Here is a 13,606-nt window from a genome sequence, read left to right as displayed (position 1 = left end):
GCCTCAGTCAGTGGGTTAAGGACCTGGCGTTGCCGTGAGTTGTGGTGTAGGTCGCAGACGCGGCTTGGATCCTGCGTTGCTGTGCCTGTGGCATAGGCCGGCGGCAACAGCTCCGATTCGACTCCTAGCCTGGGAACCTCCATATGCTGCGGGTTTGGCCCTAAAGGCCAAAAAAAAAAAAAAGAAAGAAAGAAAGAAAAAGAAAAGTCTTAGTTCAGTTGATAGAAGTATAACAATGACCGTCCTCGTGCTAAACAGATACATATACATATATAAATGAGTTGATCGTGCAGAGGCTGCTACTAAAACACTCAGTTCTAACATTGCTCTCCCATTCAACACCGCTGAAGGGATCTGATAGTCATTAACAACTCAGGCAAACAGAGGCTTATGGATGGCATCCAAACACTCACCCCACTATTAGACTAAAAGAAGATAAAAGGTCATTTCCAGGGCGAGGTCTCAGGGGACGAGGGAACTACATCACAATGTCCTGGTGGCGGCATTCCGTCCGTGGGACTTGATATTTAAGCGGTTTTCCGGTTAAGGTTTTCTGCATCTGAGGTCAACACCAGGAAAGCTTGACCCTGGAAGCCTAGGGCTAGAGAGGCACGTTTGCTCTGCCCCCTTGAGGCCTGTAATAGTATTTCTCTACAGTGCGACCCACCACAGCCAGAGCTACGGGGCAACTCAGTTAAACGCCATTTCCAGGGGCGGAGCCTCGAAGGGGGCGGAGCTTGGCGTGAGGATGCTTTGCGACTCAGGTTCCGCCTGGCGTCATTTACATCCTTGGCCCACTCTGGCGCAAACCAGTCCACGTGAGGAGCTGAACCAGTCCACACACATAAAGCCGATCTCAGCAGCTCCCCTAGAAGCCAGGACTGAGGGACTTTTGAAAGGCTCCCCAGAGCTCTGAAGACTCGTCCCTCATCCTGCGATCCAGCGCCCCACGGTCCTAGGCCCGCCTCAGCTGTCAAGCCGACCTGTCACTGCCTGCAGGACCGAGCCCTTCCGAGCCCTCTGCCAGGCCCCGGGCCTGCAGCACCACTGAGATGGTTGGCAGCCGGCCCCGCAACCCCAGCGCCGCCTATCCTGAGGACTGGTGCGGCCCACAGCCCGGAGGACCTGGCCCTGCCAAGCGCCGACGAACCCAGGAGCCTGCGGACCCCGGGTTCGAGGCGGTGCCCGGCCTGGACAACCAGACAGGGCCCCTGGCTTCTGGCACACTCATCTCCGTGGTGTTCCTTGACGCCGGCTGTGCCCTGAACCTGACCCTGGACGACGTCGACGTGCTGCTAGAGCCCGAGCCCACGTCTGTGATGCAAGTATCTCTCGGGGATCACCTCCTCATGCTTGTCCCCGGAGCCCTCCTCGAACTCCTGGGAGGGCCAGCCCATTCGGCTCTTGCATTAGAACAAAGTGCTGTCCTGAGCTCTCCAGGGGAGGAGGACATCGACCTTGAGGAGGGATTCTTTTATGGATCTGTCCTAGAGATCGCTGCCCAGGAAGAGGTCTATGAGGAGGACTCAGGCGCCCAGTTCCTGCCAGCTGAGATGGATGCTGCAGCCAGCTCAGTTGCGGGGCTCTACGTCTCCCCTGGAAGGGCTTCTGATGGCGACGTGGTGGGCCTAGTTCCACAACCCTCGCCCTGGGGTCCCAACCCTAGTCCTGAGAGACGCTCTCCTCACCATGACGCAGAGCTGGGCCTCTACTTTGCAGAGCCTTTCCCCGACTCAGCACTCCAACCTCTCCCCCCTTCTCTTTCTCGAGGTCTTCATGAGCGCCCCCAACGCCCTTATGGCCCTCGGCGAAAGGCCCAGAAATGCCTGTTCCAGGAATGAACTTCTTCCCACAATTCCTAGCTACCAGCTGGGGACCCGGACGGAGTTCTCTTTTCTGATAAGGGCTGTGGGTACACTGCCCACCTGATAAGAATCACAACGGACAGCTATGTTGTGGATGCAAGGCTGCACTGCAGAATTTTGCATCAATGTCTGACTAAAACCAGGAAGAAAGGTCACCTGGGCAAAGAAAGAGCCACTTGAATTATGGTGTCCTTTCATATAACCACACACACTGCTGCTTAGGTTTTCCATACCACCCCTCAACCCACCTTGGCTTCAGAACTAAGCTCCAAACTTTTCACTAAAAAGCCAAGCTTGGAGTACCTGTTATGGGACAATGGGATCAGGATTGGCTGTTTTTCTGCAGTGCCACGACATAGGTTGGATCCCTTGCCCCACCCAGTGGATTAAAGGATCTGGCGCTGCCACAGCATAGTTGCAACTGTGGCTGGAATCTGATCCCTGCCTCGGGAACTCCATATGCCTCCTGGTAGCCAAAATTAATTGATGAATGAATGAATGAATGAATTTTAAAAAGCCATGCTTTCTTGGGCACCCTAACACTACTCCCTCCCCCCCCCCCTTCATAGAGTAGTTGCTAAATTTCTTTTGTTTCCCAAAAACAAAAACCTTGTAAGGTTTTGGTCTTAGTGTCCCTGCTACTTTATGACAACCCTCTACCTATGTGAAACTTTTCTGGATGGCAACTTTAGCCCCTTTGGGGGGATCTAGCAAAGAGCTGTATGGGGACAACTGTTTGTTGGATACAAAACACAGAATGGGGAACAGTATTCATGTGCCCTCCACTTTTTGAGTGACTAGGTTAGCAAATGGATTAATGATATTACTAGGTTTATGGGGTTATTTTCCCTAAAGAAACAATAGTTTACCATTCTTTTCTCCTTATATGTTTTTAATATAATTATCTTGTCTTGAAGAAGTTGGTAATGCCAAAGATTCTGTGTTTTAGTCTTCTAAGATCCCAAATATATTTTGTACATTGTTACTGGCATATAGAGATAATTTGTTCTTATGTTGGCCTGGCATTCAGAAAAATTATTTAATTTCTGTAATCACTTCTCTGTAAATTCTCTTGCTTGACTTATAAAGATAATAAAATCTTGAAATAATGAGAGTATTGTCTCTCTCTTTTTTTTTTTAACAAACCTCTTACATCTTATTTTTCCTAAATCTTTTCTATTGGGTATGACTTCAAACCCAGAGTGAATGGTATGGTTAATAGGGTCAAGCCTGTCTTTTTTTTTTTTTTTTAAGCATAGTTGATTTACAATAGTGTATTTGTTTCAGGTATACAACAGCATAATTCAATAGTTTTATGATTACATTCCATTTAAGTTATTAAAAATAATGGTATACTTTCTTCTGCTGTACAATATATCCTTGCTGCCTATCTATTTTATACATAGCAGTTTATACCTCTTAACCCTTTACGCTGTCTTGTCCCTCCCTCCTTCTCTCTCCCCACTGGCAACCACTACTTTCTTCTCATTATCTATGAGTCTGTTCTGTTGTATTAAATGCATTTTGTTTTATTTTTCTGGGTTCCACATTTAAATGACAACATAGAGAGTATGTCTTTCTCTGTACAACTTATTTCATTAAGCAGAGTACTCTCAAGATCCTTCCAGGTTGTTGCAAATGGAAGAACTTCATCCACTTTATGCCTGAGTAATATTCTCAAATCTCCTTCATGCATTCATCTGTAATGGTGAGATTACAGAGTGAATTAACCCAGTGACACTGGATGTAGACAACATGAATAACTTGAATCCCCACATATCTCTTAATTCTCTTACCCCCAAGAAGTGGACCACCACTCTCTATAAAAGATCGCACATCTTCTTTGCTCTAAGATGGTACAGAAGCATCTGCCTGGCAACCAACCTCAAGATTTACCCTCATCTCCTCTCTTTGCCATCAGGCCAGTAACTAAAGTTATGTATTATATACTATATACAATAAAGAATTAAAAAGTTCAGAGCGGTGGGTATGATACACTAGATATAGTACTTAAGGATGAAAAATATATCAGCTAGTAGGAGTGTGGAAGGGCCTAGAGGGACACTGTATAACTAAGGAATATGGGATGCACTGGACAGGCACCAGCATCATTGAGTTCAATGGGCCTGGCTTGGCTGGAGATGCCATTAAGGAGCTAGACTCCTTGGTAGCCTTGGGGATAATAGGATCTGAGAGACTTATAATACAAATGAACAATGGTCAGACCACTTATGACCAGAACAGAATTCTGATACAGACACTTTGCAACAGCCAGCCCAGAAATAAAATCATAACCTCTGACCCCAGGTTATCAGGACTTGGTCATCCCTACTTCCAAATAAGAATGAATTAAAGAAAGCCAAATATGCCACATTTAGGATAAAAAGTTCACAAACCAAATCAATTACCTAGGATAACCCTGCTTCTAGTTAGACTGTCTCTAGCTGCCCTCTGCCAACAACTTTGCTTCAAACACACCTGAAGACCTCCCTTTTCCCACTATAAACCTTCCCCACCCCCCTTACCTGCCTATCAGTCTCTCAAATGCTGCTTCTCTTGCTATAGAGCAAGCTCTGAAAAAATAGCCTTTACTTGTTCTCCATTTAGTCAACTTAGTGTATTTCCAATATTCCTGGAGGTCCCAGTGAGGTATAGTCTCCACTGCACATGACCAGGGACCTCAGCCTTGGACCAGGTATGGTACCCCAGGAACACCTTGTGCCACAAACTACTCTCAGCTTATGGTGTCCACACCAATGTGTAAAGTCAACACCATGTATGAACTCTCTCATGGTACTGAGTTTCCTTAGCTATTTATTCTAAGTTTGGGACCAGGTTTTTGTTTTTTTTTTGTTTTTTTTTTGTCTTTTTGCCATTTTCTTGGGCTGCTCCCACGGCATATGGAGGTTCCCAGAATAGGGGTCAAATTGGAGCCGTAGCCGCTGCCCTACACCAGAGCCACAGCAACACGGGATCCCAGCCGTGTCTGCAACCTACACTGCAGCTCACGGCAACGCCTGATCCTTAACCCACTGAGCAAGGCCAGGGATGGAACCCGCAACCTCATGGTTCCTAATCGGATTTGCTAACCACTGAGCCACGACAGGAACTCCTGTTGTGTTTTTTTTTTTTTAACTGATTCCATTTTTTTTTTTTTGTCATCACTAGGGACATCCAGACGTTCCTTTTTATGCCCTTTTCTTTTCTTTAGTGATTCCATTTTTTGCTGTGCTGATCAAAAGCCTTGTTCACCCCAGGAATGAGGACCATTGGGTAGAACACAGTATTATGTCCTATAAGCCTATTGTTGGAGCCAAGTTCAGAGTCTTGTGAGTTTGCAGTGCTCATCACACTGGCATCCATGTGGACACACTTGGCAGTGGGTTTTCAATAAGCCAGATGAGGCTCTCTTCTCATGATTTCCATTGCCTGATAGTTTGGCTTTGATCCAGAAAGAGTGTTCTCTCTGGTGTTAGGTAGTGTAGACTGGGGAGTCTGCCTTCAGAGAAGTCATGTTGGGGGCCTAAAACCCAAGTGCCCCAGCTCCACTTTTCACCAACCACTGCCAGCTCTTATGCAGTAATTTAAGTCTAAGCTTTCCGCCCTTTCAGTAAAGACACCTGCTTCTAACATGCCATCTTCTTACATGCATTTTCTCAATGAACTCCTCATTATTGTGCCTATCTCTCTAAAGGACATAACTTAACAATGAATGATTTGATTTGAATAAAATTTTTTATTTGAGAGACACTTTCCAAAAGAATTGAGTAAGATTTCTGTTTCAATGGGCAGCACATTTTGATCTGGTATAAGTAAGCCTCCAAACTGAATTCTGAATCAAAACCTGCTTCATTAAAACATTCTCTGGGAGTTCCCTTCCTGGCTCAATGGTTAACGAATCCAACTAGGAACCATGAGGTTGCGGGTTCGATCCCTGGCCTTGCTCAGTGGATTAAGGATCTGGCATTGCCGTGAGCTGTGGTGTGGGTCGCAGAGGGGCTCGGATCTGGCGTTGCTGTGGCTCTGGTGTAGGTCAGCAGCAACAGCTCTGATTAGACCCCTAGCCTGGGAACCTCCATATGCCACAAGTGCGACCCTGGAAAAGACAAAAAAAAAATTATCTGGCCAAAACTAATGACCAAGTTGAAAAAAACAACAATTAGACTTATTTCTCTATCCAATCCTCCAGTTGCCTCTCTATTCCAGATCTCCCTCTATCTCTTCTCCTGCCATCCTCTCTCCTTCTGAAATTCCATTGACTCTTCTTTCTAGTTCTACTTGTCTAGGTCCCTCCCTTTTTGCAGAATGCCAGCTGCCTCTGAAGATCCACCCCCATGCACCAGTATTCAGACAACAAACTGTAGAGTTTAAATCTTGGACCTGAGCTGAATTAGGAGCTTTTTGTAAAAAAAATTTCTCTAAATTCAGATAAGACCATCAAATATTCATAGATTTTAGCATTCTTTTGGATACATAAGTGTCAGAATTATCTGATACATACCATTCAGGCATGTGTTGGTCAGAAACTGCAAATGCTAATTTCTGGATGGCAAAGCAGGTTGGACTGACCCAGAAAGGATCTACAGGATCTCTTTAAGCATAATAAACCCAAGGGTCCAATAACAAGTCTGAAAAGTTGGACAGTATCCTAAAAACCATACTTGAATGATTTCCAATAAAAATCAATGCAACTACTACTCTTTCTATATTAAAGCCTACCACCTTTGCTTGGCTTTTTTTTTTTTTGGCTTAGTCATACCACACGGGTGATCACTATTCCAATAACTCACAGATTTTCCTTATCTCCTATGTAACCCTTCAGCCCTATGACTGGAAACATACCTGCCTCCTCTGTGACAACACACCTTCAAATGTAACAGGTTAGAACTTTACACATCAAATTGTTATATTAGAAGCACACCAGAAGTACTGTTTCTTGAGGTTTCAGAGGACTTCTCTATTCATAACCAATTATGTCTGTTCTGAATATACCTTTGTAATCCCCACTATATTGATACATACTCCAGGTGAAGATATTAACACCATATTAATACCATAAACCCACTAAGCATTAGAAATTCCACTGATATAGAAAAATAATGGGAGAAGAACCTTCAGTTCAGATACATTATACTGAAACATTAACTTAACTTCTCCCAGTATCCCCCGAAGCCAAAGAAAGAGCTCAAACCTACAGTTGAATGCATTATATACAAAGATCTTCCCATCTTTACTACTGCCATTGTAACACTCTCACCCTGCAAGAAAAGAAACCAAACAGACAAGGATATAGATTTGCTCAAAGCCCTAAAGCCACCAACAAAATAGATATACCTCATTTCCTGATAGAAATTAACCCAAACACCATCCTATCATCAATTCCATCTGAAGCCACTTGCTTCACTCTAACCAATCTTTGCTCTGCCTTTCTACAGTGTACCTCTAGACCAAGACAGTCAATGCCTTTTTGCCTTCACCTGAAGAGGACAACAATATACCTGGACAGTCATGCCCTGGAGTACACTGGGCCCCCCCTTCTATTTTTTTCCTCATCCGTGATCAAGACATAAAAGATCTAAATTTCCCTCTGACTCAGTTCTTAACACAATGTGTAAGATAATCTCTACTTTTTTCAAAGGATAAAGAAGCCTGTAAAAGGATTGCATTAACTTGCCCCAGCCTTAGCAAATGAGAGACATAAAATTCAGAAAATAATTTCTATATTTGCCAAATGCAACCCATTCATTTAGAGCATGATCCATTTTAGGAGGGAGAAACATTATCTCTTGATAGACTAAAGACCAACTCAAGCCTATAACTTAACCTCTAACGAAAGACAATTGAAAGTACTTCTGGTTAAAATGGCTATTGCAGGCAGTTGCAGTTGGTTACAATATGTCTGTGAATGAAGCCTCTCTTTAGGAGCTTACTAAGCACTAAATTAGAGACCCTCTCCTGAGGATCCCAATGTGAAGAGGGCTTCTGTAACCTGAAGAAGGCTGTAGAACCATCTCTTTCTCTAAGCTATCCAAGTACTAAAAACTCTTGTGTCTAATTCTGCATAAGCCATGTGGACATGCCCTCAAGATTTTAACTCAACTTGATGAGAACCATCAAAAGTGCATTGTTCCTAGACGCACTTAAGATGCCCTTCAATAGGCAGACGGATAGTAAGATTGGGGATATATGCATGCAACTGAGTGTTATTCAGTTGCATGCATAAGAAAGAAACAAAGAGAGGGAGGGAGGGAGGGGAGAGCTACCAAGACATGAAAAGACATGAAGGAACCTTAAGTACATACTGCCTAGTGAATGAAGCTAGTATGGAAAGACCACATACTGTGGTGAATCCAACTACGTAACATTGTGAAAGAGGCAAAACTATAGAGACAGTAGAAAGATCAGCTGTGTCAATGTTCAGAGAGAGGGTGAGGAGTAGGTGGAGCATAGGGGATATTTTTAGGGTGGGGAAACTATTCTCTATGCTTTTATTGATTGGTTGACATTATGCACTTGTTAAAACCCCATAGAACTATACAACACAGTGAAACTTCATGTAAACTATGGACTTCAGTTAATTAAATGTATCAATATCTATTAATCAACTGTAACAAACACCATTTTAATGCAAGATGTTAAACAATAAGAGGCACTGTGGGGAGAGGAGTGTGGTATCTACTCAATTTTCTATAGACATACAACTAGAAATAAATATATTACTTTTTTAAAGATAAATAATAAAAATAATCCATTGAGAAGTCAACTTCAGGGATTAGCATTATTTAAATAAGCAAATATTGAAAAACGATTGAAGGGAGTTTCCCAGGAAGGCCTAGCCATTAAGGATTTGGCATTGTCACTGTTCTGGCTCAGGTTCAATCCCTGGCCCAGGAACTTCCAAAACTGTGGACACAGCAAAAAAAAAAGTACATTTTGTTAGAGGAAATCTGTCAGAGGCAAGTTGCATACATCACTGAAATGGCCAGTTCAGTGTTTATCTACTACCCCAACATCTAAAAGCAAACAGCCAACCAAAACCATCACGTATTATACTCTCACCCTTGACCCTCTTGGAAAGGTTTGTTTTCCTTGATTTAGGGCAATAGCTGTCACTGCAAAACTTTCCATGCTTCTGCTGAACGAGTCCTAGCTTCCGTCACTTGATTTCATGGTTCCTCATTCAGTACAGACATGATAGTTCTGTGACATGACATTTATTTCTGAGCAATGGCCAGTATCATGTAAATAGGCAAACACTAGCAGAAATCCCAACAAAGTCTAGAATAGAAAAGGACATCACTTTCCCACTAGGATTTGACATTGTATTGGATATACCAGCCAACAAAATTAAACAAGAGAAAGAAATTAGATGTTTAAAATTTTCAAAGGAGGGAAAAAAAGACCATTTTCAGATCATATGATTGTTAACCTTAAAAATAACTGAAAAAATTTAAATTCCATAAGAATCTGAATACAAAATTAATATACAAAAATCATTGGCTTTCACTCATAACAGAGGAGTTGAGGAGTTCCCACAGTGGCACTGTAGGTTAAGGATCCAGCACTGATTCTGCAGTGATTCAGCTGGCTGCTGAGGTGTGGGTTGGATCCCCTGCCCAGTACAGTGGATTAAGGATCTGTCATTGCTGCAGCTGTGGCATAGATCACTGCTGTGGCTTGGGTTCCATCCCTGGCCTGGGGAACTTAAATGTGCTGCAGGTACAGCAAAATAAAAACAAAACAAAACAATTAAAAAAGGAGAAGCCAAAGTATTTGGTTTAAAAAAAAACTGCTATTTGGCTTCAGCTTCAGGCTTTAAAAGGTCAAATAACTACTTAATGACAGTTTTGTCATTCTTAAAATAGTGAGGGATTAATGATGTTATGGTCACATAGGCCATCATCATACCTAATAATCACAATATCATCAGTAATACAATGCCATTCACCCCCAGGTAATGTATTCAGGAAGTGGAGAAAGCACAGCATGATATACTAGAATTACCAGAAGTACTTTGAGATAAGCAGAAAGAGAGTGGGCCCCTACTGTCATTCTACTTCAGACAAAGATAGAGGCATTGCTGTATAAGAGATTTTTTTAAGTTGCCTTTTCTTATACACCGTCTTTATATAGAAGCCAGTATTGCATGTTGGAAAAAGTCTCTCCAATAAAAGATAGAAGAGATAATGTATTTCGTGCATGACAACACCAAATAACAATAAGTTCTAACATACTGCAGACAAAGACCCACAGTACTTTGCCATTTCAGGAAGAAAACAAATTCCATGTGTTATATGTGTAAATGTATAGAAAAGGACCTTTGCACATCAACCCTGGATTGGGAATCGGTGAGGAAAGTGAAAAGTTGAAATGAGACTACAGCTTTAACTATGCTGTTCAGGTTTTCTTAAAAATATATTCAGCTACCATTACTAATGGGAATAACAACAAATGGGAATTTCTAAAGCCCATTACAGGGGGTTATACATTCTAGGAGGTACCAGAATGGCCCTCCTTGGAGCCAGTGCTAGGAGCACTGTTGGGGCCCAGAGCCTCTGACCTGGGCCTCAGAGTCTCAAATGAAGCAATTTTAAAGGACTCACCATGCCCAGATGCCCAATGCTGAGAAAACTCCTGAGTCCCACTTAGCGATGTCCATCGTGGGCCTAGCTTCCTTACCCAAGTCCCCCCAGCTTTCCTCTCTGAACAGTAGGCTTCAGCAGCCATCTTGTACCCAGCCCAGAATCAGAGATTTATTTGCTAATCTGGGCCCCCAGCCGGTCAAGCAGTTCATGCTGATTGGTTAGGCAGTATTGATGACACCAAGAAAGCCCAGTGACTGGGCCTGATGATACACCCTGAGTCTTTGGGTGTCTTGGAGTAAAGAAAAATAAGGCAGAATGAAAGATAGCTGATCTATTGCTCAGAAAGCCATTCCTGAATTATATAGGTGCTATGCCATGAAAACACCAGAAAGAGTGCTCTCTAACAGGTTAGACCTCTTTTTAGGAATGATGATGACAATGGTGATGTTGAAATTGTTCACCATTTACTGAATGGCAGCCACACACCAGGAACTACTCAAGATGCTCAGAAGTGGGCTGACACTGTCAAGTGGGAAAAACAGATACAAACATAATAAACAATGGGAGTTCCCGTCATGGCTCAGTGGTAATGAACCCTACTAGTACCATGAGGATGTGAGTTCCACCCCTGGACCAGCTCAGTGGGTTAAGGATCTGGTGTTGCCATGAGCTGTGGTATAGGCTGCAGATGTGGCTGAAATCTGGCATTCCTGAGGCTGTAGCATAGGTTGGCAGCTGCAGCTCCGATTCAACCCCTAGCCTGGGAACTTCCATATGCTGCAGGTGTGGCTCTAATAACAAAACAAACCAAACAAAACCCCCAAAAAGCCATAATAAACAAAGAATAGCTACTATCTACTAAGCACTTACTATAGTCCAAGAAAATTTTACATGCATTATCTCACAACCCCCCCTGCACATAAATGGCATACTCCCACTTTATATGTAAAGAAACTGAGGTTAGAGAAGGTGGAATGACTTGTCTATAATCACCCAACTAGAAAAGGGCTGACTAGGCCCCAGTAACTGACTTTGTCTCAGGGCAGGACCATATTCCCTTGAAGGGGAGCATATGGTGAGGATTCCCACAGCCCAGAACAATGATGAGCCCAGAGGTGAAACTGCTGAGTTCAGGAGAGCAACAGACATGAGGTGGCAACAGCCAAGGACTGGCGCCTCCAAATTCAGACCCCCAATACTGGTTATGCCAAGAACCCCAAGCCCCTGTGTGCTGGCCAGTTTTTGGCTTATTTATCTGTACTTACCAACCTCTCAAGTCCACACTCACCCTCCTGAATGGAGCCCCCATTATTTCACAAGCATGGAATATTCAAGGGTCTCCAACAGAGTTCTTGAGGAGCATTTGTTTCCTACAAGCTCCCATTCATCCCTTCTCCCATCTCCCACCCCACCTCTGTCCAAACAACAGGACATGAGATGTGTATCTGTTGTAGCCCAATTTGCAGGTGATAAAAATGTCATGCCGAAGAAGGAACCAATTTATTCAGAAGCCCAGAAGTAGGAGAGCTGGAGTTCCCAGGGCTGATTCCACTACCTGGGAAGATAGAGGTAGGTGCAAGTGCATGTCCACATTCAAGTTGTGGGCAGGGTCCCCCAAGGCAGTGTAGAGCCTGAGCATATTTGTCCAGCAAGCACCCATACCTAAGTCACCAACTCAGGGTAACTACTTGTCCCTTATCCAGGAACACCAGAAATCCAGTCATAAGAATGGATGCTGACCACTACGGAGAACAGTATGGAGGTTCTTTAACGAACTAAATATAGAACTACAATATGACCCAGCAAGCCCACTCTTGGGCATATGTAGGGAGAAAATGATACTTTGAAAAGATACATCCACCCTAGTGTTCACTGTAGCACTATTTACAATAGCCAAGACCTGGAAGCAACCTAAATACCCACCAGCAGAGGATTGGATAAAAAATATGTGGTACATATATACAATGGAATATTACTCAGCCACAAAGAAGCATGAGATAATGCATTTGCAACAACATGAATGGACCTAGAAATTATCATACTAAGAGAAGTAAGTCAAACAGAGAAAGCTATATATCATATGAGAGCACTAATATGTGGAATCAAATAGAAATGATACAACGGAATGCGCAAACAGGAGTTCCTACTGTGGCCCAACAGTATGGGTGGTGTCTCTGTAACGGCACTGATGTGGGTTCAATCCCTGGCCCAGCACAGTGGGTTAAGGATCCAGTGTTGCCACAGCTGTGGTTGCAGCTCCTGCTCAGATTCAATCCCTGGCCGGGGAACTCCATATGCCTCCAGCTGCAGCCAAAACAGAATACAAAAAAATTTTACAAAACAGAAACAGGAGATCCCGTCGTGGTGCAGTGCAAACAAATTTGACTAGGAACTGTGAGGTTGTGGGTTCGATCCCTGGCCTTGCTCACTGGGTTAAGGATCTGGCATTGCCATGAGCTGTGGTGTAGGTCGCAGAATAGGCTCGGATCTGGTGTTGCTGTGGCTGAGGTGTAGGCCAACAGCTGTAGGCCAGCAGCTGTGGCTCCCATTGCACCTCTAGCCTGGGAACCTCCATATGCCCAAGCACGGTCCTAAAAAGAAAAAACCAACCCGGCCCACCTCACCTATCAAGCCTACCTGTCACATCCGACCCCCCCCAACCACCCTCTGCCAGGCCCCGAGGGGCGCCACCAGGTGATTGATGGGCATACGGCCACACAATCCCAGCCACTACCCTTCGGACTGGTGGTGGTGACCAGAGCCCGGAGGACCCGGCCCTGCCAAGCGGCGCCGACCCGGCGAGCCCTCGGGACCCGAGTCCGAGTCCGAGTCCGAGTCCGAGTCCGAGGCGTCGCCGCGGCTGCACCAAGAAGCGGAGCCCGCGGCCTGCGCCGCCGCGGCCGCCGCGCTCCCCTCCGTGGTGGGCCTGGCGGCCGGCTGTGCCCTGTACCTGGCCCTGGGCGACGTCGACCTGCTGCTGGAGCCCGAGCCCACGGCCGCGCGGCAAGTGTCTGTCGGCGATCGCCTCCTGGTGCTGGTCCCCGAGGCCCTCCTGGGCTCGGGCGCTGAAGGCGCCTGGGGCCCAGGCCTGCCACCGGGCGCTTTCCTGAGCGCCCCGGGGGAGGCCCTGGCCCTGGGGGAGGGATTCTTCTGCGT

At 44.9% G+C, this 13,606-nt stretch overlaps 1 protein-coding gene across 1 annotated transcript; it reads left to right on the top strand.

Annotated features, from left to right (window-relative positions):
- Positions 1–1,052: 1,052 nt before the first annotated feature.
- Positions 1,053–1,841, top strand: LOC125110702 (proline-rich protein 23A-like). The gene has a single exon (XM_047752181.1). The coding sequence runs from the start codon at positions 1,053–1,055 to the stop codon at positions 1,839–1,841; it is 789 nt and encodes a 262-aa protein (XP_047608137.1).
- Positions 1,842–13,606: the final 11,765 nt, after the last annotated feature.

The sequence above is a fragment of the Phacochoerus africanus genome, chromosome 1 (assembly GCF_016906955.1).
Source record: "Phacochoerus africanus isolate WHEZ1 chromosome 1, ROS_Pafr_v1, whole genome shotgun sequence".
NCBI classification, from domain to species: domain Eukaryota; kingdom Metazoa; phylum Chordata; class Mammalia; order Artiodactyla; family Suidae; genus Phacochoerus; species Phacochoerus africanus.
The sequence above is the reverse complement of the archived record's forward strand: the minus strand, read 5'-3'. Positions and strand labels throughout refer to the sequence as shown.